Genomic DNA, 23,898 nt, shown 5'->3' with positions numbered 1-23,898 from the left:
CATTCATAGCAGGAACTGGCTGCGTAAGGAATGGCATTACTTGCATCGCTCATACCTGTCACTTTCATATTGTCAAAGCCAAAGATAAGACAGAGACAGATCAATGAAAGTAACAAAATTGTTCTAGCCCATACCATAAGACTTAGTGCACTGTAAACACTAGGTCCCACCAGCAATGGCATATTATTATTATTATTCAGTCGTTAAGCATTGCCCCAGATGAGTGCTACAGGCTTCGACTGCCGGCACAATTCCTGTCTTCGCCGCTAGATGGGAGCTTCATTCATCCATTCCTGACCCGGTCGAGTGACTGAAAACAAGCTGCGGATTTTAATGTTATTATTATTATTATTATTATTATTATTATTATTATTATTATTATTATTATTATTATTATCTCGTCTATTCGGTCGTGATCTTAGGGTCGCGTAGCTGTGAGGTTGCATTCGGAAGATGGTGGGTTCGAATCCCATGACGGTAGTTTCCCGTGGTTTCCCATTTTCAAACGAGACAAGTGCTGGAGCTGAACCTTATTGAGGCAACGATCACTACCTTCTCAATCCTACCCCTTTCCCATCTTTGTGTAGCCGAAAACATTCGATGTGTTAAAGCGAAGTTAAAGCACTGACAAAGTTAAATAACATAATACATACATACATACATTATCATTATAGACTGTTATGCCTTTAAGCGTTCAGTCTGCAAGCCTCTGAGAATTTACTAAACGTCGCCACAATCCTCGATTTGCAACTAGTGCTGTGGCCTCATTTAGTTCTATACCTATCTTTAAATCGTTAGAAGTCGAGTCTAACCATCGTCGTCTTGGTCTCCCTCTACTTCTCTTAGCCTCCATAGCAGAGTCCATTATTCTCCTAGGTAACCTATCCTCCTCCATTCGCCTCACATAAATAAATAGGTAAGGGTTATTCTGCCCGAAGGCAGGTCCGAACCTCCGCAGAGGTGTTCCTCAGCCGGAGTTTACGTGCGGTAGGATGGCCAATTCCTTTCCGCTCCTCCATTCCCTTACCCCCCACCAACAGCGCGTGGCAACCCATCCATCTCCTGACCACGCCCAATGTTGCTTAACTTCGGAGATCTCACGGGATCCGGTGTTTCAACACGGCTACGGCCGTTGGCCATAAATAAATAAATGTATAAATAAATATTGTCTAAGTGAAAGAAACTGAATTTTCCCTTCAACTGAAGAGACAAGTTGTAAAGAAACAATGCCGTCCCACTTAACGGCAGACACGCTCAGAATGTGTGAAACGAAGTCTGGAGAATTTACGGCACGCCTCCGCAGTTGGCAAACGTGTTGGTGCCTGATGCAACTGTGAACAGCTGATCGGTCCTTTGTCCACTTTGCAACACACTGGCGGTTATTTTCGCTCCAACTCGCTCACCCTGAGATGTCAAGATCTATACAGGATGAAGGAACACACCGTTCCCCAACAGAGGCAGGCCGTGATAAAGGGAACCCTTTCTACCGAAGCGAGAGAACGTGCTGATAAATACTGTACGTGACTGTAACCACATTTTTACTTGCCGTTTGCTGAAATTCTAGTTAAATGTGCTTAAAATATTGGTCAGTTTCAGTTAGAAAAAAACTTCATCATAAAACGTACAATACTGAGCAAGTGGTTGCGCGGTTAGGTTCGGGCAGCTATGAGCTTGCATTTGGAAGACAGTGGGTTCGAAACCCCGCTGTCGGCAGCCCTAAAGATGGTTTTCCGTGTTTTCCCATTTTCAGAGTATTCAAACGCCGGGACTGTGTCTTAATTACCGGACAAGTGGCTGTGCGGTTAGGGTCGCGCAGCTGTGAGCTTGCATTTGGGAGACAGTGGGTTCGAACCTCCTTATCGGCAGCCTTAAACATGGTTTTCTGTGGTTTCCAGTTTTCACACCAGGCAAAGGCCACGGCCGCTTCCTTACCACTCTTAGTACCCCATCGTCGCCATAAGACCTATCTGTGTCGGTGCGACTTAAAACAAATTAAAAAAAAAAACAATTTGTTGATGCCATTTAGGGGAAGGTTGCCTTATATTGAACCACTTTATTTTGTTACCCTACGTCTATTATGCGTTAATTGAAATAACATATAATGTACAATAATCTACATGTTATACACTTTCATAAGGTGGTGTTATATTTTGAATAAATATGTACTCCAGATGTATTAGTTCAAAATTGAATGAAAACATACAACCTGTTTTCCAATCGTTCACCGGCTCAGGGATGGAATGAATAAAGCCCCATCTTGCGGCAAGGATAGGAATTGTGCCGGCTGCCGAGGCCTGTCGCACTCTTCTGAGACAATGATAAATGACTGACAGATGATATGAAATGATAGTGTAGAGTGTTGCTGGAATGAAAGATGACAGGGAAAACCGGAGTACCCGGAGAAAAACCTGTCCCGCCTCCGCTTTGTCCAGCACAAAACTCACATAGTGACTGGGATTTGAACCACGGAACCCAGCGGTGAGAGGCCGACGCGCTGCCGCCTGAGCCACGGAGGCTTCCAATTTCAGTTCAAAATTAAGAAGTATATATGGTCCGAATTAGGAAACCGGTCCCTTAATTTGGACCTTCGGTTGCTTAGGTTGGACCACTTGGTAAAACTATGAGTAAACAAACAAAGAATAAAGAAAAAGGCACACTGAAGTATACTAAACCTGTCATTAGGCTGAGAATAAGAATGGCAAGTTATCATAAAGAATTTTTGTAGTCTGAACAGAAGTATTTCTTTATGCTGGGCTTCAGTCTGTGAACCCATAATCTGCAGTCCATATCATATCATCTTCCTTTGTCGTCTTACACAAAACCAGCTTGAATTAGGGCTACCAACACGGTCATTTTCTTTTGTTCTTTGGGAAATAATGCCGTCTTAGCAGTTTTTTTTTGACTGACCCTTTGAGTGTTCTAATAGTTTATAGGGGCTGATCGTGAGTACAGTGACATTCTAAATATTGACAAACAGCTCTTACAAACTCAAGTCGAATAATCTGTTCTTGTCAAAGTGCAAGTATTTAATGTTGTAGTACATTTCTGTGTGCCGGCCCCGCGGTATAGGGGTAGCGTGCCTGCCTCAGGTCCCGGGTTCGATTCTCGGCCAGGTCAGGGATTGTTACCTGTATCTGAAGGATGGTTCGGGGTCCACTTAGTCTGCGTGCTTACAGTTGAGGAGCTGACCACGCGACACCTCGTAATCTGTAGGCCTTCGGGCTGAGCAGCGGTCGCTTCGTAGGCCACGGCCCTTCGGGGCTGTTGAGCCATGGGGTTTGGTTTGTGTTTAGTACTTTTTTTTTTTACAGTTCTACTACTACCCCTTGTGGATGGTAGAATTACACACACGGTTAACCCCTGCCTGTTGTAAGGGGCCCCGAGGGGCTTTTAACTTGGGAGCGTGGGTTGGCGGCTACGGGGTCCTTCAACTGAGTCTTGGTATTGCTTCCACTTCTGCCAGGCTCCTCACTTTCATGTAACCTATCCGACCTCCCTTGCTCAACTCTTGTTCTTTTACGACCCCGAAACTATTGTATGGAGGTCTAGGGAGTCTTTCATTTTCTCGCCCTTCGTGGCCCTTGTTTCTCTTCGGGCGATACCTTCATTTTTCAAAGTGTCGGATTCCTTCCATTTTTTTCTCTCTGATTAGTGTCGAGGATGGTTGCGTACTTGTAAAACAATAATCACCACCGTCACCAATTCCACCACCCATTCTCTTGTGGAAGTTAAACTTGTATTTATCGATGATAATACTCCTTTTTTAAGTGCCAATCTGCTGGCCATGATCGTTAACTCACCAATTCTATATGGTCTGACACCGCAGTTACCGGTTCGAGACCCGTAGGTGGAAAAAATTTCGCCATCAGAATACTCGCCGTCAGGTTAGAAGAGGTGCTGGTATAATCGCTAGATTGCGTATCAAAAGCCTGGATTCCGCAGTCTTCATATGAAGTGAGAGCGCATGACGCAATTGATGGTGATTCGTCTGTCGGATGGCGACGTTAAGCCTTGAGCAGATCCCTTGGTATTATAGGAAAGGAGTATGTTACGTGCCGACACCGGGTTTCACCCTTTCTCTACTTCATTATCAGTTATCCCACACCCAAATCCGCAGGTTGCCCATGGGCTTCAAATGGAAAGACCTGCACTAGGAGAGCCGAACATATCCTCGGGCGAGTCGAACGTGCGGTTAGGGGCACGGAGCTGTTAACTTATATTCGGGAGATAGTGGGTTCGAACCCCACTTCCGGCAGCCCTGAAGATAGTTGTCTGTGGTTTCCCATTTTCACACTAGGCAATTTAGTCTATATTAATTAAGGGCACGGCCGCTCCCTTCCAACTCCTATCCCTTTCCTATCCCATATTCGCTAAGAACTACCTGTGTCGGTGGGACGTAAAGCACAAAACTAAGATGAATATTGAATTTTCACGACCGCATTGTAATCGAAACCTATTAGGTCGTGTTCCGTACGTGGGTTCGGATCCCACTGGTGTCCGGTTGGCCATTTTTGTTCTGTATGTTAACATCTCTTCAGCACGTACTAAACGTACGGAACACGACCTAATAGGTTGAAAGTCGGTTTCGATTACAAAACTTAAGATGTTTGCCCAGGCAGTTAATCGTTTATTTGTAGTTCCTTTCAGTCAATTGCTAGTTCATCTTACTGTTTATTTTCAATATTAATTTCACCACTGTTATTGCCACCTCTGAAAACGGTCGTCCAAGACCTTTCCATGAATCCAACCATCAATCCCAGAAAAAAGAAGTGAATTCATTTACATCCTTTTGTCATCCGTGATTCGGACTAACTCACGCCGGAGTTCTTGCGTTCACCTCTTATTTCGCGCGTGGAATGAAACTGGCCTCCAACGGGAATCGGCAGCGTGTCTGCTACACCTAATGTTTTGACAACGTATTCGTAATTACGAAAGGTACTGTAATATAACAGCAATGTTTGAATGAAAGGCAAGTGTCATACTTGCAGTGGTTCGCTTGTGAATGCAGTAACACAAGCAAATTCGTTCCATTATTTCGATGTATGAAATGTACTGTGTGAGTCGTGTAAAGCTCTTATCTAAGAAAGACGTGAATACACGTTCTCGAGGAAATAACGAGCACAAACTAGAACTGTATCCACAAGTGAATGGAGCTCATGGACGTATAAGTACTTGATTTTTTTTCTTATTCGAAGATCCTTACATCCAGGGGCCTTTCTCTTCGTGTCCAGAAAGTCGCGAAGAGCAGGAGTTGTTTCCTCTTTCCATTATTGAATCCACATTTTCGTAACGTGGATTCTCCTATTCCAACAGTTGGGCTGTTGGCAGGGGCAGTAGGGATGTACCTGTGTATTCGAAGATCGGGGTAATTGTTTCATCTTTCTATGCTCACGAAGCAAAGCATCCTGTCGACGAAGATTTGCAGGGGCTGTGGCTAAGCAGGAACCAGTGCGTGGGTGCGGATCTAATGGTGCCCGAGATTGCTATTGGCCTTCGTACGGCATGCATGCTTTCTGTTTCCAAGTTTCATCATGACATTGTGCATGGAAGATCACGTTAGTATTCCTGTGTACTGGCTTTGCACCCAACATTGAGCGCATTTCTACAATTATTTTGACTAATAAGGCATTCATGTCATTATGAGACCTTCCTGAGACTTTCTCCCTCGCCCAGAATCTTTTCGAACTTCCTTTAAATAATGTAGAAAACACATTTTGAACATCCGAAAATTTGTGTACTGAGCAAAACGCCTTTTGAATATAAGTAACACATTTTTAATACAATGCAGAAAACTTACAATTAACTTTTCGAAGAATATATTACTAATTATACTTGATTTTTCCGCACAAAACTACGATGTTTGCCTTGACAGTTATTCGTATATTTGTACTTTGGTGTAGTTCCTTTTAATCAATCGCTAATTCATTTTACTATTTATTTTCAGTATTAATTTCACTGTTATTACCACCTCTTCAAATGGTCACCCAAGACCTTTCCATAAATCCAACCATCAATCCCAGAAAAAAAGTGACGTTCGCCTGGTTTGTTTACTTATCAGCTCAAACTCATACCGTACACTGTCCGATCATAATACGCCGTTACAGTACTGTGATTGGGCGTTGAACAAAACATAATTTCAACAAATGGTTGCTGTAAACAAAACAAGTTTTGAAGAAACCACTAATTTTTGTTAGTTTTGAACGGGAATAAAAAACGCCTCCAGACGATATTCGACAATTTATTTGAATGAAAAAAACAGCAAGACATACTCAGTGGTACTATCTCAAATCATTTTTAAATGTAAACAAGGCACCTTCTGAATATTTGCACCTCATGTTTGTTTGTTTGTTCGATCATTATGTGAAAATGACAAGGTTTTGCTTTTATGGAATTTGGCATATGTTTTACGGTTTTGTTACTTTTGATGCTGGGATAATTGAAAAAAAAAACGAACCCCATGGCACTACAACCCTGAAGGGCTTTGGCCTACCAAGCGACTACCGCTGCTCTGCCCAAAGGCCTGCAGATTACGATGTGTTGTGTGATCAGCACGAGTCGTCTCTGGGCGTTATTCTTGGCTTTCTAGACCGGGGCCGCTATCTCACCGTCAGATAGCTCTTAATTTGCAATCATGCAGGCTGAGTAGACCTCGAACCAGCCCTCAGATCCAGGTAAAAATCCCTGGCATGGCCGGAACCGAACCCGGTGCTTCCGGGTAAGACGCACGCACGCTACCCCTCCACCACGGGATCGACGCTGGGATAATAGACTTGACTATATTCAAGAGAGGTTTAGTTAGCAGTGTTTCAAAAGAAATACTTAAAATTTAATTTTGAACATTCTGTGTCATGGCAGCTACTGTGATGGAGCCAACTATAATGGAGCTGTTCACAAATTGATGTTTTTATTTACAAAGTCCATCAACTGAGAACTTCAATAATAGGAATATTGTTAAGTTTTCACTGCGGTAGTGGTGGTTGTAAGGAGCTTAACCACGTGATCATTTGTCATTTTAAATCAGAAAAGTAATGAAGATTGCTGAGGAAATGAGAAGAAACACGTAGAGGATCGAACAGTCGAAGAATTAGGAGGGCGGGGGTTGTCCCTAAACATCGGACACTTTAGTATTTCCAAGCCGGAAGAAAACTAAACGTGATGGCCTAGAATGTTCGAAGTCCTTAAAATTGGTCAGCAATGACATAAAGATACTGACTGACTTGTTATAATTTCTCTCTTCTGTGTCATGCATTTCCGCTAGATGGCACTGTTGCTGCAATTGTGCAAAATCTGATCCGTAAATGACAGGTACAATAGCTAATTTCTGTATATATGTGTTTGTTTTCATTAAGTTATGGGAACTCGTGAATGGTGTAATTAAATGAAAATGAAGTGGCCGGCACGATAACTTGTACTGTAAATGAAATGTAACGTGAAATCAGTTAAGAGTGGAGATCACAGGAAGTATGACATTATGGTTTTAACTCAATTTAGCTTACTACTCTAGTTTTGTAGGATGAATGATTTTATCTCGATTATTCGCAATGTAGTGTAGGTGTTTGATTTTATCCTTGCTGCCTGTTTGCATTCACGGTAACGCGGGAACGCCGAGCCCCTGGAGGATATTGGTTATGCAACTATTCGAGCAGTAGTATTGGGCGGGATGCGGCCACTGCCCCTGGCTAAAGGTCGAACCTTGGCGGAGGGTCAACCCGATACGTCAAGAAAGGACCTCTGTGACACACTGGTTTGTGCTTTGAAAATACCAGTCAAAATCAATCATTATTTTGATAATCACATTAAAAACGAATGTATTCAAATATGGTACATCGAGGCGCGCACTTCTTCGATATATATTCAGTCAAATGTGTATATGGTGCATTCTGTCGAGTCCTGTTACTCCTTTCTCGCAGCTGTCCCCTAACGATTACTGACACACACATTTAATTATTTTAAATCTTTATTTCAGTCTGTACATTTCGAATCGTCTTCTGTTACTTCGTTCTTTTTTTATCGTATCAGGTGTATAGTGATTAGGGCCTGATACACCAGGCTGTAATTAAGGTCACGGTCGCTTCCTTTCCTATTCCATCATAACCATAAGGCCTAGCGGTGTCTGTGCGAAGTAAAGCAAATTTTAAAATAATAATAATAATAATAATAATAATAATAATAATAATAATAATAATAATTAGGGCTTAGATTTCTAAGGTCTAAATAATCTGTAAAAATGCATACACTTACGCCCTAAAAATACCAAAATATGACATCAAGACTTGAAAATATGACGCAAAAGAAATTGTCGCTATCGGTCAAGTAGGTCCTTCCAAAAATATATATTCTACCTTAATGAAAACTACGTGAAAATATATCGCATCGTCAACATTAGTAGTTACTCATTTAACAGATGCAAACATTACGTTAAGCAGTAATTTCTGGTGATTTTGTATTTGCCATAACTAATTTGAAAAACAGATGGAATGTTATAAAGCAACTCGCGTATTTCATTACAAAATGCCATGAAATAATCAAACATTGCTTTGATGTTCTTTTAATGAATTGACTCATGCCTGAGTAAATTATTATATTGGTATGGCTTCCATTTGGTCGCCAAATATTACGAACTAATCCAATAATAAATTGATGAAATCTGACGGAACTTTTAATCCATTACGCGCCGTGTTAGTTTATTTGCGACATACCTGCATGCCCTCATATTATTGGATGGGCTTTGGTGACAGTTCAGATTATATTCCAAGATTTGTACGTCTTAGAAGGGAAGGGCATAGTCATTGGCTCTTATTTAACGAGAAAATGACGCTTTATATGTAAAAGCCTGTATACTACCTGTTGGCAGTTTGCATGCAAGTGTCTGTAGCATTGCTGGTTTAGTGGTCCTATGCCCTGACTTCCACGCAGCCCTGTTTTTTCTTTCCTTCTCCCTCTTTCGTTTTCTTTGATCTTTATCTGTTTTCATCTTTGTCCGTGCGAACTAGGTATTGCAACCCGTGGCTTGAAAAATATTAGCGTTTTCTGTTATTTGTATAACTACTGCTGCAGTTGTGATAGGCGGAGAGAGAATAACATGGTTTACATTTTATAACAAAAGAGAAGTGAAAGTTTTTAAGCACTCGTACTGTTAATTGTTGTAAGGAAGTTTTATTTACAGTGTTAATTGTGCAAGTTGCCATAGCTTTTCTTGGCAAATGGGTACATAAATCACTTTCATTTGTCGTAGAATAAATCGGTGCGGGTTAACATTGCAAGGTCTTGCGTACCTGTATCCTCAAACAAATATATTATGCGTTAGACAGTGAGAGACCCCCGCTCCTTGATCTAACGGCATGAGCACGGGCAGAGCCGAGAGCAGCTGACTTCTAATAGTTTGTGCTGTAAAGACTAGATGGCGATATGCGGAGTCAAGGCGCAAGCAAAGCCACAGCAATGTATCTGGCTGAGTATATTTGTTTACACCAGGGCCTCTCAAACGCCCAAAATCTCACGCGTGCAAACTGAGGCACAGAGGTCCTGTGTACAGTGCATCGGTCCCACTCGGCTCGGCTCTGAGCTGCTCGACTAACCTCGGCTCAACTCGGCTCGGATTTGGAGCGCTACGGAGCAAGCGAGGAAGAGGGAGGCAGGCGGAGCGAGCGAGACAGGCGTGGGGAAATAGAGACACAGCGCTATTGCTCCGAATCAAGGAGTGGGGGTCTGCACTCTAGTCAACCAAGCGAAGTCGTCTTTCGCAGCGTGCACAGTGCAATGCACTGGTGGATGCACCCTGAGAGGCCCTGGTTTACACAATGCAATCGTACAGTTCGTTCGTCTTTCGCTGGTTATGCTGTATTCCTAAACAAACTTTAACGCTGATGTATACTATTTCTATGAGTACAGGCAGTAGTGAAAGGAGTATTTAGTTATCAGATGTCAGAATAATTATAATTATAATATTGTTTCCTACGCATATTAAATGAAACGTGTTTACTTAGCCCAAGGCGTTTCCTCACAATAATTTAATGCACTGAATAAAATGAGACATTAGGCACAATAAAACTGTTAACGGTTAAAACTGTTTAGCTACGCGCCACCAGTTGTAACTGAGAACCGTGCAATAAATAATAATAGTTATTAATCATAGTAATTTTGTTCCCGTACACCAGGGATGGCGATGGCGAGCCTGTAACCCGCGAACACGAATCCCGTGGCATGACAGACAATATAATAACACATTTTTATGTTTTTTACATTACTCTGTAATAAAGAAGCGTGTCACAATTCTATGGCCATCTTGTTTATAAATGTTTTAATACACCGCATGAAATTTAAGAGTGGTGATAAAATAACAGAGCATTCCCTGTTTGTATGGAAGTTTCATAAAACACTAGATCGTAGCCTCTGTATCAAATAACAATTTAGAACGATTAATTTGAATCCTGGAATTAAGAGATTACGAATTATCGAAATTCCAATGGAATGGGTGTAACTACAGCAGTTACTTTAATGCAATCTGCTGTATATCCATTTAATACATACAAAGGACGTACTGTAAGATTACAGAACTAATTAATTGATGATAGATTTTATTTTGAAAATTATTTTTGTACAACGTAAATAAATGTAGTTCCTGTCCCGTGTTGACAGTTTTATTTTATTTATTTATTTATTTATTTATTTATTTATTTATTTATTTATTTATTTATTTATTTATTTATTTATTTATTTATTTGCTATTGGCTTTTCGTCGCACCGACACAGATAGGTCTTACGGCGACGATGGGACAGAAAAGGGCTAGGACTGAGAAGGAAGCGGCCGTAGCCTTAATTAAGGTACAGCCCCAGCATTTGCCTGGTGTGAAAATGGGGAACCACCTTCAGGGCTGCCGACAGTGGGGTTCGATCCCACTATCTCCCGAATACTGGATACTGGCCGCAATTTAGCGACTTCAGCTATCGAGCTCGGTTTGACAATTTTAAAACACCGTAATCACATTCGATTCTAAAGAAACTTGGACCATCCAGCGAACTTTCTGGGATGCAAAGGCAATGACGACTTTAATGATATCTTTGGATGACACATTCGATGCTATAGGGACTGAGTTCACATAGTCTTTATTGGATCAACATTTCGTAGCTTAGTTCGTTATAAGTTTCAGTTTCGAAAAATGATCGTTTTTCGGAAGAAAGTCAACAAGAATAATTGTCTAAAATTTGATATTTTGGTAAAGGTCACTGTTTCTTTAATTATAACTTGGCGCTGATATTTTTGATTGAATATGTCACTCGTGTTACGAGGGACAGTTATCTTAGGCTTATCTTTGTAGGCAGACGCAACCATGCAACAGTTACTCTACATACGCACTGTAGAAACAAACTATTTCGGCCCATTCTAAAAACACACCACGATGTCACCTTTGCCGCGTAGAGCGGCATTCAGGTAAAGTTATTTATTCATTATTGACATTTTCTTGGGAAGTCTGCAGGCCCCTTAAGCCCCAGGCCCGCCTGTATTACAGGCTTTGTAGGCCCCACCGCCGTCCCGATCCTCCTATACTGCCTGCTCTATGCCACTAACCTTGTTTAACACAGGAAGGCCCGAATACCAATATTTCTTAAAGTCGCCGTAAGAGTGCAGTAGTAGACGCACAATCTTCGCGGTCAGTGTGGGTGTTGCAATGTGTTGCTGATGCATGTATGTGTACGAAAATCTGAGTTATTTCGTACAATGAGTAAACGTGCCTGTCCACAAGTGTTATTTTATATATAACTGTAAAATGAATTAATAGTATTATGCTTAGATATATTTTCAAAATTCTTTTAAAGTGCACTTGTTTTCTTTCGTTTGTGCATGTCTCTTTTTTTTAAAAAAACTGAAACTTCAGATATTTTCCTCGAAATACACTGACTGACAGAGCAAGTGCAACACCAAGAAGGAGTGGTCAGAACTTTATGCCAATTGCAGGGTAGACTGACGTCACTGAGGTATGCTCATGATGTGAAATGCGCCGCTGTGCTGCGCACGTAGCGAACGATAAATGGGACACGGCGTTGGCGAATGGCCCACTTCGTACCGTGATTTCTCAGCCGACAGTCATTGTAGAACGTGTTGTCGTGTGCCACAGGACACGTGTATAGCTAAGAATGCCAGGCCGCCGTCAACGGAGGCATTTCCAGCAGACAGACGACTTTACGAGGGGTATGGTGATCGGGCTGAGAAGGGCAGGTTGGTCGCTTCGTCAAATCGCAGCCGATACCCATAGGGATGTGTCCACGGTGCAGCGCCTGTGGCGAAGATGGTTGGCGCAGGGACATGTGGCACGTGCGAGGGGTCCAGGCGCAGCCCGAGTGACATCAGCACGCGAGGATCGGCGCATCCGCCGCCAAGCGGTGGCAGCCCCGCACGCCACGTCAACCGCCATTCTTCAGCATGTGCAGCAGTTCCAATATCGACCAGAACAATTTCCCGTCGATTGGTTGAAGGAGGCCTGCACTCCCGGCGTCCGCTCAGAAGACTACCATTGACTCCACAGCATAGACGTGCACGCCTGGCATGGTACCGGGCTAGAGCGACTTGGATGAGGGAATGGCGGAACGTCGTGTTCTCCGATGAGTCACGCTTCTGTTCTGTCAGTGATAGTCACCGCAGACGAGTGTGGCGTCGGCGTGGAGAAAGGTCAAATCCGGCAGTAACTGTGGAGCGCCCTACCGCTAGACAACGCGGCATCATGGTTTGGGGCGCTATTGCGTATGATTCCACGTCACCTCTAGTGCGTATTCAAGGCACGTTAAATGCCCACCGCTACGTGCAGCATGTGCTGCGGCCGGTGGCACTCCCGTACCTTCAGGGGCTGCCCAATGCTCTGTTTCAGCAGGATAATGCCCGCCCGCCCACACACTGCTCGCATCTCCCAACAGGCTCTACGAGGTGTACAGATGCTTCCGTGGCCAGCGTAGGCTACTCTTCGGATCTCTCACCAATCGAACACGTGTGGGATCTCATTGGACGCCGTTTGCAGACTCTGCCCCAGCCTCGTACGGACGACCAACTGTGGCAAATGGTTGACAGAGAATGGAGAACCATCCCTCAGGACACCATCCGCACTCTTATTGACTCTGTACCTCGACGTGTTTCTGCGTGCATCGCCGCTCGCGGTGGTCCTACATCCCACTGAGTCGATGCCGTGCGCATTGTGTAACCTGCATATCGGTTTGAAATAAACATTAATTATTCGTCCGTGCCGTCTCTGTTTTTCCCCAACTTTCATCCCTTTCGAACCACTCCTCCTTGGTGTTGCATTTGCTCTGTCAGTCAGTGTATTTAACTGCTGTGTACCATTTCGTAAATCTCGTCAAGGTGGTTCGCAGCCCGAAGAGATACGATTCCATAAAATACCGTCTAGTGGGGAATTAACAGGAAAGTAGCTGTCGTCTATATCTAGGCAAGGTCCTAGTAATGGAAGTAGTTTGATATCCTGGGATTACTCTCTCCTCTGTAGCCTTTACACCTTAACACGTTATTTCAGAAAGTGATTAAAGCCATGGAGGATAGTGGATGCCCTGTGATAAGAATTGTGATGAACAATCACAAAATAAAAAAAAGGCCTTCATATTTAGACATTTTGGACAACCTCGAATATCCAAATAATGTTCCAATCAATCTAGAAACAGAAAATCAAACTCAAATTCACGGGCACTTGCGTTGTATTGCTGAAGAGAGGATGGAGAGTGACATTTGCGTCAGCCTAGAGCTTCGACACCAATAAATAGAACTGATTATGCATCAGGACAGAGGAGGACTTCGATACCCAAAACCTTGTTTTGTTGCTCTGAAGCATCTGCAGGAGTTTGTTGAAACTGCCACGAACCTGCTACGCAGGCGTAGCAGGGGGAGAGGTGATATTCCCACGTGGCGCGTCCCAGGTGGCGGATAGGGGGGTCCTAACCGGCTTGCCGGCGGACTTGAGGGAAATAAAATACCTCTCGCGGACCAAACACACTACCCCCTGCGGGTGGGGGACGCACATGTAGAATACACCCACGGTATCCCCTGCCTGTCGTAAGAGGCGACTAAAAGGGGCGACCAAGGGCTGACTGAATTAGAACCATGCAACTAATTTTGAATCGTACCATCACGCGGGGAACACCATAGGTTGCCTTTACTTGCGAGTAGTACCACTAAATTCGGTGCGAGATAGGTTTGTGATTAGTAGCAGTAAAAGCCTGGCCTGGTGGATTGCAGTACCCGTGCGTCGTACCCATGTGTGCAACACCGCGGGTCTGGGCGTAGCCTGTGAGTTGTGCCACTATATGAGCAGCACCGTGGGTCTGCGTTGCCTGTGATTAGTACCCACTATGTGAGGAACACCACGGGAATACCGGCGCCCGTGTTTAGTACACCTAGGTGGGGAACCTTCTCGGTTTGCGTTGATTCTGAGTTGGGCCATTGTGTGAGACGCACCATAGGTCTGCGTTACTTGTACGTATTGCAATACTTGTGAGTAGTACCATCTTTAGTGGAACACCGTGAGTCTTCGCTACTTCTGATTAATACCCCAACATGACACATACCATGGTTCTATTTTACTCGCGACATGTACCATTCTGTGGGACCTTAGACGTGGATTTTGCACCCCCTTTAGACACCAAGCATCATTGTGCTTTATAAGTGGTTCCTTGGTCGGTAATAACGTTATTTTCGATCTGTATTGAGTCCGATCCACTGGTTTTTGTTTGTTTGTTTTGTGTTTTGTTGAGTTCCTGTCCATCCATTCATTCTTCATGCCATATTTTATTTTTGTTTTGGTCAGTGGATGCCTTTGCAATTTTTGTTCTTTCATTTCGTACCATTAGGGGCCGATGACCTTTGATGTTAGGCCCCTTAAAACGACAAGCATCATCATCATCATCATCATCATCATGTTGAAACTGCTGCTCCCTACTGTCGGAAATCCTTCAAACTTACGAGCGTAATACGAGGACTTGCTACTTCTTCCCTTTCAGAATGTGTTTTGTTACAGTGTAAGGTCAAAGGATATCAGCAAACAACGTTCTTAAGACCTCTAATAACTGATATAGTGTTGGCAAAAACACAAAATGTTAACCGCCCGGTGTATCACTCCAAGACTTCGTCCAGGAAAATCTTTAAATTGTGATATAAAGAGGCTTACTGCGACTTCATACAGGTAATTTTACCGATATTTAATATTACTGATATAATTTACGAACTTTAGTGAACATATGACTATACTGCATAGTGTTCTGTAAGCTGTCGTCATAATAATGCAATGAGAACTTTGTGCGTCTATGCCTGCCATCTAGCGGAGAACTTTTGTCGCAGCCTGTTCGCAAAAAGCCTCCCATAGAGCAGGCAGTATAGGAGGATCGAGACTGCGGTGCCACAATCACGTTTTAGATAAACCAAAACTAGCTCTTACATTAGAGTAAAATAATATATTATTATTGGTCCACCTTTTCAATACAAAATGAAAATTACATAGTTACTAGTTTCGACCTAGTAATAGGTCATCATCAGCCTGAAGTAAATTAAAGCGTAAATATCGAAGAAAAACATAAACAATGTAAACACAAGTACAGTCTTTTTAAAGGTACATACCATGTGGGAATTTGAGTAGAGATATATTAAAAGTAATAACTTTTCCAATTGACGAAGCACTGAGCGGAAGTTATGTAAAGTTCGGTGCGCCGTATATTATAAAAGACCACTGTGCACTAAATGATGTAATAAAGAAGAAGAGTAGGTTGAATGCTGGCTTCTTCTTAGCTGTTGTATATTCGAAGAAGATTACGTCGTATTTTATAAGGTATTGAAAGACGTCAAAATACCTTATAAAATACGACGTAATCTTCTTCGAATATACAACAGCTAAGAAGAAGCCAGCATTCAACCTACTCTTCTTCTTTATTACATCATTTAGTGCACAGTGGTCTTTTATAATATACGGCGCACCGAACTTTACATAACTTCCGCTCAGTGCTTCGTCAATTGGAAAAGTTATTACTTTTAATATATCTCTACTCAAATTCCCACATGGTATGTACCTTTAAAAAGACTGTACTTGTGTTTACATTGTTTATGTTTTTCTTCGATATTTACGCTTTAATTTACTTCAGGCTGATGATGACCTATTACTAGGTCGAAACTAGTCCCTATGTAATTTTCATTTTGTACTGAAAAGGTGGACCAATAATAATATATTATTTTACTCTATTGTAATCACAGTTCAATACGGATCTATCATTATGAAATTTCTTTTAATTAGCTGTTACATAGATACGTTATTGAAAAACTGATCTTAATCGATCTTAATCTTAATGGCGCGGTCAGCGGCATGAGGATTTTTTAAAAGTAAATGTATATAACTTTCTTCGTGCTTTTTTCCTTCATATTTCAATTGTTTCCTTCAAATTTTCCCTTAAAGGCTGCTCGCGTACCTCTAGGGGTATGCGTACCACAGTTTGAGACCTGGTATAAACTATCTCCGTAAAAGGTAAAGGCTTCCATTATTTGTAACATCGGCATTTGATGGGGTCGAATGTTTTGCTCTCTTCCCGGCCGCCTTGGCTTCCAGGAATTAACCTAGTACACAGTTTTAATGCAGGCTGAGTGAACCTCAGTACTAGATGCTGCTCCATAAGTGCAAATCTCGAGTTTGATTCTTTCGTCTTACTGACTGGGAGTCGAACCCACGTTCTTCCGGGTGAATCTGCGGAGCCCCTACAGTAGTTAGACGTAAGCGTTCAGAAAAAAAAATCGACGGTAGGCTGTCACTATTGTAACGGGCGCAGGGTTGTGAGGGTTTCGTAGACTTACCTATTAGAATTAAAAGACAATTATTACGTGGATAACAAATTTGTTATTCTCTACAACTGGCCACAATGCATTCACGACAGCTAACCTCCAACCGAACGCGTGAGTCAACACAGCGTTATCTTATGACAGAGTATGCGTGTGATGTCATATATTTAGCACATAGTGCAGCCCTTCTACGGCAGAGGGTGGGCGGCATCTGCCATGTGTAGGTAACTGCGTGTTATTGTGGTGGATGATAGTGTTATGTGTAGAGTTTGAGTTGCAGGGATGTTGGGGACAGCACAAACACTCAGCCCTCAAGCCACTGGAATTAACCAATGAAGGTTAAAATCCTCGACCCGGCCGGGAATCGAACCAGGGACCCTCTGAACCGAAGGCCAGTACACTGACCGTTCAGCCAACGAGTCGGACTATAATAATAACAATAATAATTGTTACGGAGTTATCCGTGGAATGCAGAGGTGAAAGAAGGTGCGGCTGGAATGGGTCTAACTACAAGTTCGAAAGATGAATAAAATTTCAACAAAGGTTATATTTTCAAAACTTAACAATGGTGACATAGAATTTGAAAACTTAACAAGTCAACAACAAGCCAAATTCAGATACAAAGAAATTACAAGTGTTAGGGGATTATTACAAGGTCTGGGCTTCGAGCCCCACAATCACAATCCTTGAGCTATTAGCCCAACTTCACCAAAGTACAAAATTGAACAAAGGGGCAGAAAACCCCATCCTGCCAAGGAGCACTTGCTCCTAATTACAATGTTAAGCCTCCTAGAGGCACACAGAGATCAAATTTAGGAAAGAGCAGACCCGCTCTCAAAGTTCAAGGCTATCAGGAGGCCATAAGCAGACTGCCCTCAAGGCACACATATAATGGTACAGCGGTACCTCGTACCCAATCTACTGGGCCTTCTCAGGAAGGCAAACAAAACGAGTTAAATAAATGGCCCAAAATACAAAATTGAATGGAGGCGATTACCTGCACTCCTACACTAAAGTTTTTTTAAACCTATGTGGCGCTAGGCCAATAATACAGGGGCTAATCCCAAGCTAGGGAGGTGACTCGTATGAGAAAACTTTAATACATTAAGGAAGAGAAGAAACGGTTATGAAAACGTAGTCACCTCAATTTCAAAATGTAGGGGAGCTCGAGAGGGTAAAGCACTCTCTATCCCCGCTTTACAGTTAAAGAGATTTGTAGATTTTACATAGACAGAAAAGGACTTTACATTTTAAAAAGATGGGTTACATATTAAAGGATTCGAACCCTCCCCGAGAGTTAAACTGCTGAGCTAGCAAGAAATTAAGATGTTAAGAGGCCATTACCGTGATGAAGAACGGGGCGCTTCCCGCCCCCTGCTACATATTCTCACACTGAGTTAGATGTTATACTAGTGGCCCGGAGACAAGAAAATCAGCAGTTTTTATACCCTCGTGGAAAATTCGAGACCTTTCAAGAATGAGTAGACACACCCCCTCATCTTTATTGGATAGCTTAGAGCTACATATCCATATCGAAGAAGACATACATGATTGGCTGAGAATTAAAGAAATTCGGGATTGGCTAAGTTCAAACCAGGCGGATAGAAAGGATTAATATTGCCAGCCCAAAGATAACAGAACAAAATATAGTAAAGACAAAACTTATGAATAAAAAATTTCTCCAGGAAAGTTCATTCCTTCGCACCAGAGTGCATAATCGTAGTTTTTATGTAGAGACATCTGGTAGAGAACGTCCACACTTCTTGATCAATGACAAACAAAAAGACATCAAAATTCACACAGTGCCATCTTCGGAGAAACTGTTGAGTTAATACAGTTTTTTAAAGTTCAGGCTTTCTCCTGTAGAGGAGTTTTAATTGGCTCAATATTTGAACTAGCGGCGTGGAGGTGTACCGCCCGATACAATAATAATAATAATAACAATAATAATAATAATAATAATAATAATAATAATAATGGCTTTACGTCCCACTAACTACTTTTACTATTTTCGGAGATGCCGAAGTGCCAGAATTTAGTTCCGCAAGCGATCTTTAACGTGCCATTAAATCTACCGACACAGGGCTGACGTATTTGAACACCTTCAAATACCATCGGAGGAGAGGAAGGCCTAGGAAGAGATGGCTTGATGATGTTGAGGACAACCTGAGAAAGATCGGAGTTACATGCTGGAGAAGGAAAGCCGAGGACCAGGACGAATGGAGGCAGGTGATTAAGGAGGCCAATGACCTACATGGACTGTTGCGCAGACCAGTAAGTTAATACCACCGGACTGAGCCAGGATTGAACCTGCCAAGTTGGGGTCAGAAGGCCAGCGTCTCAACAGTCTGAGCCGCTCAGCCCGGCGCCTTGCTTTGAAGCGCCATTTCATGAACACCACGCTTCATGATTTTATTTTATTTTTCACAGGAAGCCTTCCCTTTTATCTGTCAGTTGAGACATTGGACATAATGGTAACTCAAATACTGTACTCTCGTCGATATAGGCGTTCTACCCAAACACTAAAAGCGTCTTAAAATGTCCATGTTCCCGTTGTCGAGTAACGTAAGTCTACGTTAATAATTCTGTGTTCTTACAACAAATTTTAAGGTTGTGGTATTTGAATGTGATTTTAAACTTTCTTGACAGGGTCCTAGTGATGTGAAATGTAACAAAGAAAGATGTGAATCCCCCCATTAGCACTGGTAATGAAATGTTTCTGTATATTAATGATTTGGTGTGTTCTGTTCCAGGATACTACCAGCCGGCGGGCCCGCTAATCTCCACTCACCATCACCATCACCACAGCACCAGCAGCAGCGTGGTGAACACTGGCAAGGCGCCTGCCGTGCTAACGACCCTCGAAAGCTCTGCCACCCCCACCCCACCGCCCTCCGCGGCCGCTAGTCACGCCACTTCGTCAGGCACCACGCGCGGGGGAGGTACTGGTGGTGACGAGTCCTCAGACAATGACGTAATAATCACCGCTACGTCATGTTCGTCTGCGGGGGAGGTGGCCCCACCCCCGTCGTTAACGCAGCCACCGCCACCGAGCGCGGCCCATCACACTTCGTACCGGTATGCACAGTCTTCGTACCCTCCACCACCAACCCCGTCAACTCCGCAACACCCCTTGCATCAGTCTTATAGCTACAGCTACCCCCACACACAGTATTACCCTTCACCTCCGTCGTCCGCCTCCATTCAGTACTCCTCTGTGGTAACTAACCCCCAACATCACTCTCATTATCACAATCAAGATCTGTGCTACTCAGGTGCGGCATCTAACTACCCACCAGCTTCTTACTTCCATCACAAGTCGTATTCTACCCCTCCGCCCCCACCTAGTTACAGGCGCTATATACCGGCGCCGCCCCCTCATCACTCCCAGTATTATCCACCTGATCTGTACTCGACGCCGTCTTCTGGGAGCGTCGGTCAGCAACAGAGTCAGAGCCAACAGCAACAGCAGCAAGGGTCCCAGCAGCAACAACAGAGCCAACAGATGGTGGTGACGGCGTCTACGGGGGCCGTGAGCAGCTACCAGCCGCCCCCTCCCGCACCCCCAGCCCCTCCAGCTCTTGTGGAGACGTACCCACCACCCCCCTCTATTGTGGATCCGTATCCGCCTCCCTACTATACAAGCTATAGCGCTGGACCTGGAGCGCCTGGATGCTACACCCACTCTCCGCCAACCAGAAGTCTAGCCTTCATTGGTAAGTGCAACGCTGTTGATGTTAATATTGTTTTTGTTAGCGCCATCAGTTCATGATGGAGTCTTCCAAACTTTTCATCTCCAAGTAATTATTTCACACTTTTTGTCATAAATAGTGATCGGATTTTAAAGGTAATCCTGTTTTAAAATTTCAGTACGAAACATGAAATAATTACGTTAATTAATTACACCGACCAATTTAAATGATTTTGAATTCCTATTTTTAGTCCAAATTACTTTTTTTTAAAAAAATTGTCTTATTTTGGTACTTTTTTGACTGAATATTGCAAATATTTAGCCGATTTCCCGCATTATTTCCGAAAAACCTATACTTTTCTGAGATAAACGAAAAATGGCTTATGATTCCCCTAAGATTCCTACAGGTGTCGGAAGTCATTTGAAATCAAAGAGGAAGTGACTTTTTGTTGCTCTACCGTGAGACGAATATTTGAACCTGATGAAAATTGACGAACTGTACCAACGAGAGCTGCTTCTTATACAAGTGTATCATAAATATAGCGACAAAAAATATAAGAACGATGGTAAATCGGATTGGCGGAGAAAATTTTTCTTTTCGAGAAAATGTGTTTAAAAAAAATTTGTTCGTGGGGTCGTCCTCTGCAGATCTTTTACCACTACTTTCACCATATGAGAGGAACCTGCGTGTAGGTGTAATTGTGGAAGTGTAGAGTGTTCAATGTGAGGAAAGGAACGTTAAGGACGACACAAATACCTAATCCCCAGGCCAGGGAAATTCATCATTTACAATTAAAAATCCCTGACCCGGCCGGGAATCGAACCCGGGGCCGCCGGGTGACAGGCGGACGCGTTCACTCCTACACCGCGGGGCCGGACAGAAAATGAGGTTACTTGTTACTTCCGGCGCGCGATTCAAATTGAGGAACTTGCCGTATTTGCTATGCTAGAGCGCAAGTCGCTGCCGTGTTTCAGCGTTGAGAAGGGGAGGGAGGGAAAGTGGGGGGTGTACAATGGAGACGGAGATAATGCTCCGCACGTGTGTACAAGTTTCCTCGTTCGACGCTCACAGGAATGTCCTTGTCTCTTACAGGCAATATAGACAAACTGCAAACACAATACAGTAACTCACAGTAATTAAACAACACACTTGTCAGTCAGGTGCACGCGGCTGTGAGTTTGCATCTGGGAGATAGTGGGTTCGAATCCCACTGTCGGCAGATAGTTTTCCGTGGTTTCCCATTTTCACACCAGGAAAATGCTGGGACTTACCTTAATTGCGGCCACGGCCGCTTCTTCCAACTCCTAGGCCTTTCCTATCCCATCGTCGCCATAACACCTATCTGTGTCGGTGCGACAAAAAAAAAAAAAGGAATGCACCAGATCGTTTCTCTTCTCGTCTGTTGGTCACAGTAACGTTCTTTATTATTTAACATGCTCGAAGATGCAACCACAGTCGCGAAGCTCTGATATTTTTCATCCGAGGCGACTACAGCGCTCCAAACGGCGTAATAGAGGCAACTTGCTAGTAAAGAAGTGTCGTATGGCTTTTAGTGCCGGGATATCCCAGGACGGGATCGGCTCGCCAGGTGCAGGTCTTTCTATTTGACGCCTGTAGGCGACCTGCGCGTCGTGATGAGGATGAAATGATGATGAAGACAACACATACACCCAGCCCCCATGCCATTGGAATTAACCAATTAAGGTTAAAATCCCCGACCCGGCCGGGAATCGAACCCGGGACCCTCTGAACCGAAGGCCAGTACGCTGACCGTTCAGCCAGAGAGTCGGACACTTGCTAGTAGACAACAGGGAACGAATTGCCACTACTTATTGTCAATAGCAATGTTGCTGAACTCTATCGTTTACCCAGTGACTTTTCTATTTACCGGTACACTGCGGAACTTTTTGCTATTCGTCAAGCTCTCTTGTGCATTAAGCATCATTCTATACCTATAGCAGCTATTTATACGGATTCTCTCAGGGCCGTCCAGTCGCTAGTGTCCTCTCATCTTTCTTGTAACTGGTATTTATATCATGTTAAAAGTCTCATTTATACCTTGCATCAATCTGGGGTTGTTCTCACCTTCGCCTGGGTCCCTAGTCATATGGTGGGAATGAACAAGCGGATTTATTCGCTAAGCGAGCTGCTCGTGATGGGAAATCCCTACTTCAACTTGCCGTTCCTTTACCCGATTTTTACCCTGTTCTTAAACATTCTGCTTATCGTCAGTGGCAAGAAGATTGGACTCGTTCTGCTTCTTATAAAGGTCGCTTGTATTACAATATCCAGCCTTGTATTCCTCCCAATCCTTGGTATCTGAAGGGCAACTATTCTCGCCGTCACATTACAAACATTATTCGCCTTCGCTTGAATCATGCCCTTACTCCTCTGTATAAACATCGATATAACCTCTCCCCCAATTCCTCCTGTCTATGTGGTACTCCGATTGCTGAAGTAAATCATTTATTATTCCAATGCCCTGTGTATGATTCTTCTCGTCCGGCTTTTATTTCTCGTCTTGTCAGTCTCCAGAAATCTCTCCCCACCAACGTCTCCTGGTTGCTTACCGATATGTCTCCTGCTATAATACATGCTATCAATCAATATTTGAATGATTCTCATATTCATTTGTAAATTACTGCCTTTTTTCACTTTCGCACGGTTACATACTCCTGCTTCCACTGTTTTTGTTTCTGCGCACTTCCTTTGTTATGTTTCTCGTTGCTTAAGATGTGTACATAGTCATGGTGTTCGACTCTGTTCTTGTGACCTTCGTAGTGAGAATAATTGCGCGTGATTTCGCATTATCAGTGTAATATTACGATAATAAGTGTTGTGACTGGGTGAAATAATAGAGCCTATAACTTCTCCAACAACAACAACAACAACAACAACAGTCTAAAATGGTGATAACTTCTGAACAATTCATGCAAATAATGTCCTGACAAGGTTATTGTAATCCTTATGAAATAGTGGAGGAGGTCAAGCAATTTATTTCAATGAGGAGTTCGAGGATAATATCGAAATATTTATTTAATCTTAAGGAGTTATTTTTTACCGCGGACTATAACATAAAATCGCTTCTAGAGGGCAACGGGTTGGAAATAGGTATATACCATCGCGCACTTTTCTTTTTTTTTAGAGGTTTCTACGCTCTGCAATTCGTACGCTTACACTTGGGGTATATCGTTGACGGTTCACGCAGCGTAAGCCATTTCGATATTATCCTCGAACTCCTCATCGAAATAAATTGTTTGACCTCCTCCACTATTTCATAAGGATCACAATAACCTTGGCATGACATTATTTGCATGAATGGTTCAAAAGTTATGACCATTTTAGACTGCAATGGTAATTCGTTCCCTGTTGTCTGCTAGCAAGTTGCCTCTACCT

General features: G+C 43.1%; 1 protein-coding gene across 1 annotated transcript in view; it reads left to right on the top strand.

Moving 5' to 3' along the window:
• The window catches only part of LOC136883504 (platelet binding protein GspB), a 416,272-nt gene that overhangs the window by 353,223 nt on the left and 39,151 nt on the right, over positions 1-23,898 (top strand). Inside the window, exon 2 of the mRNA XM_067155850.2 lies at positions 19,564-20,526. Within this exon, the coding sequence (XP_067011951.2) occupies positions 19,564-20,526 (963 nt within the window). The remainder of the gene's footprint in view (positions 1-19,563; positions 20,527-23,898) is intronic.

The sequence above is a fragment of the Anabrus simplex genome, chromosome 11, assembly GCF_040414725.1.
Source record: "Anabrus simplex isolate iqAnaSimp1 chromosome 11, ASM4041472v1, whole genome shotgun sequence".
Classification (NCBI taxonomy): Eukaryota; Metazoa; Arthropoda; class Insecta; order Orthoptera; family Tettigoniidae; genus Anabrus; species Anabrus simplex.
Note: the sequence above shows the minus strand (reverse complement) of the source record. Positions and strands in the feature narration are given on the sequence as shown.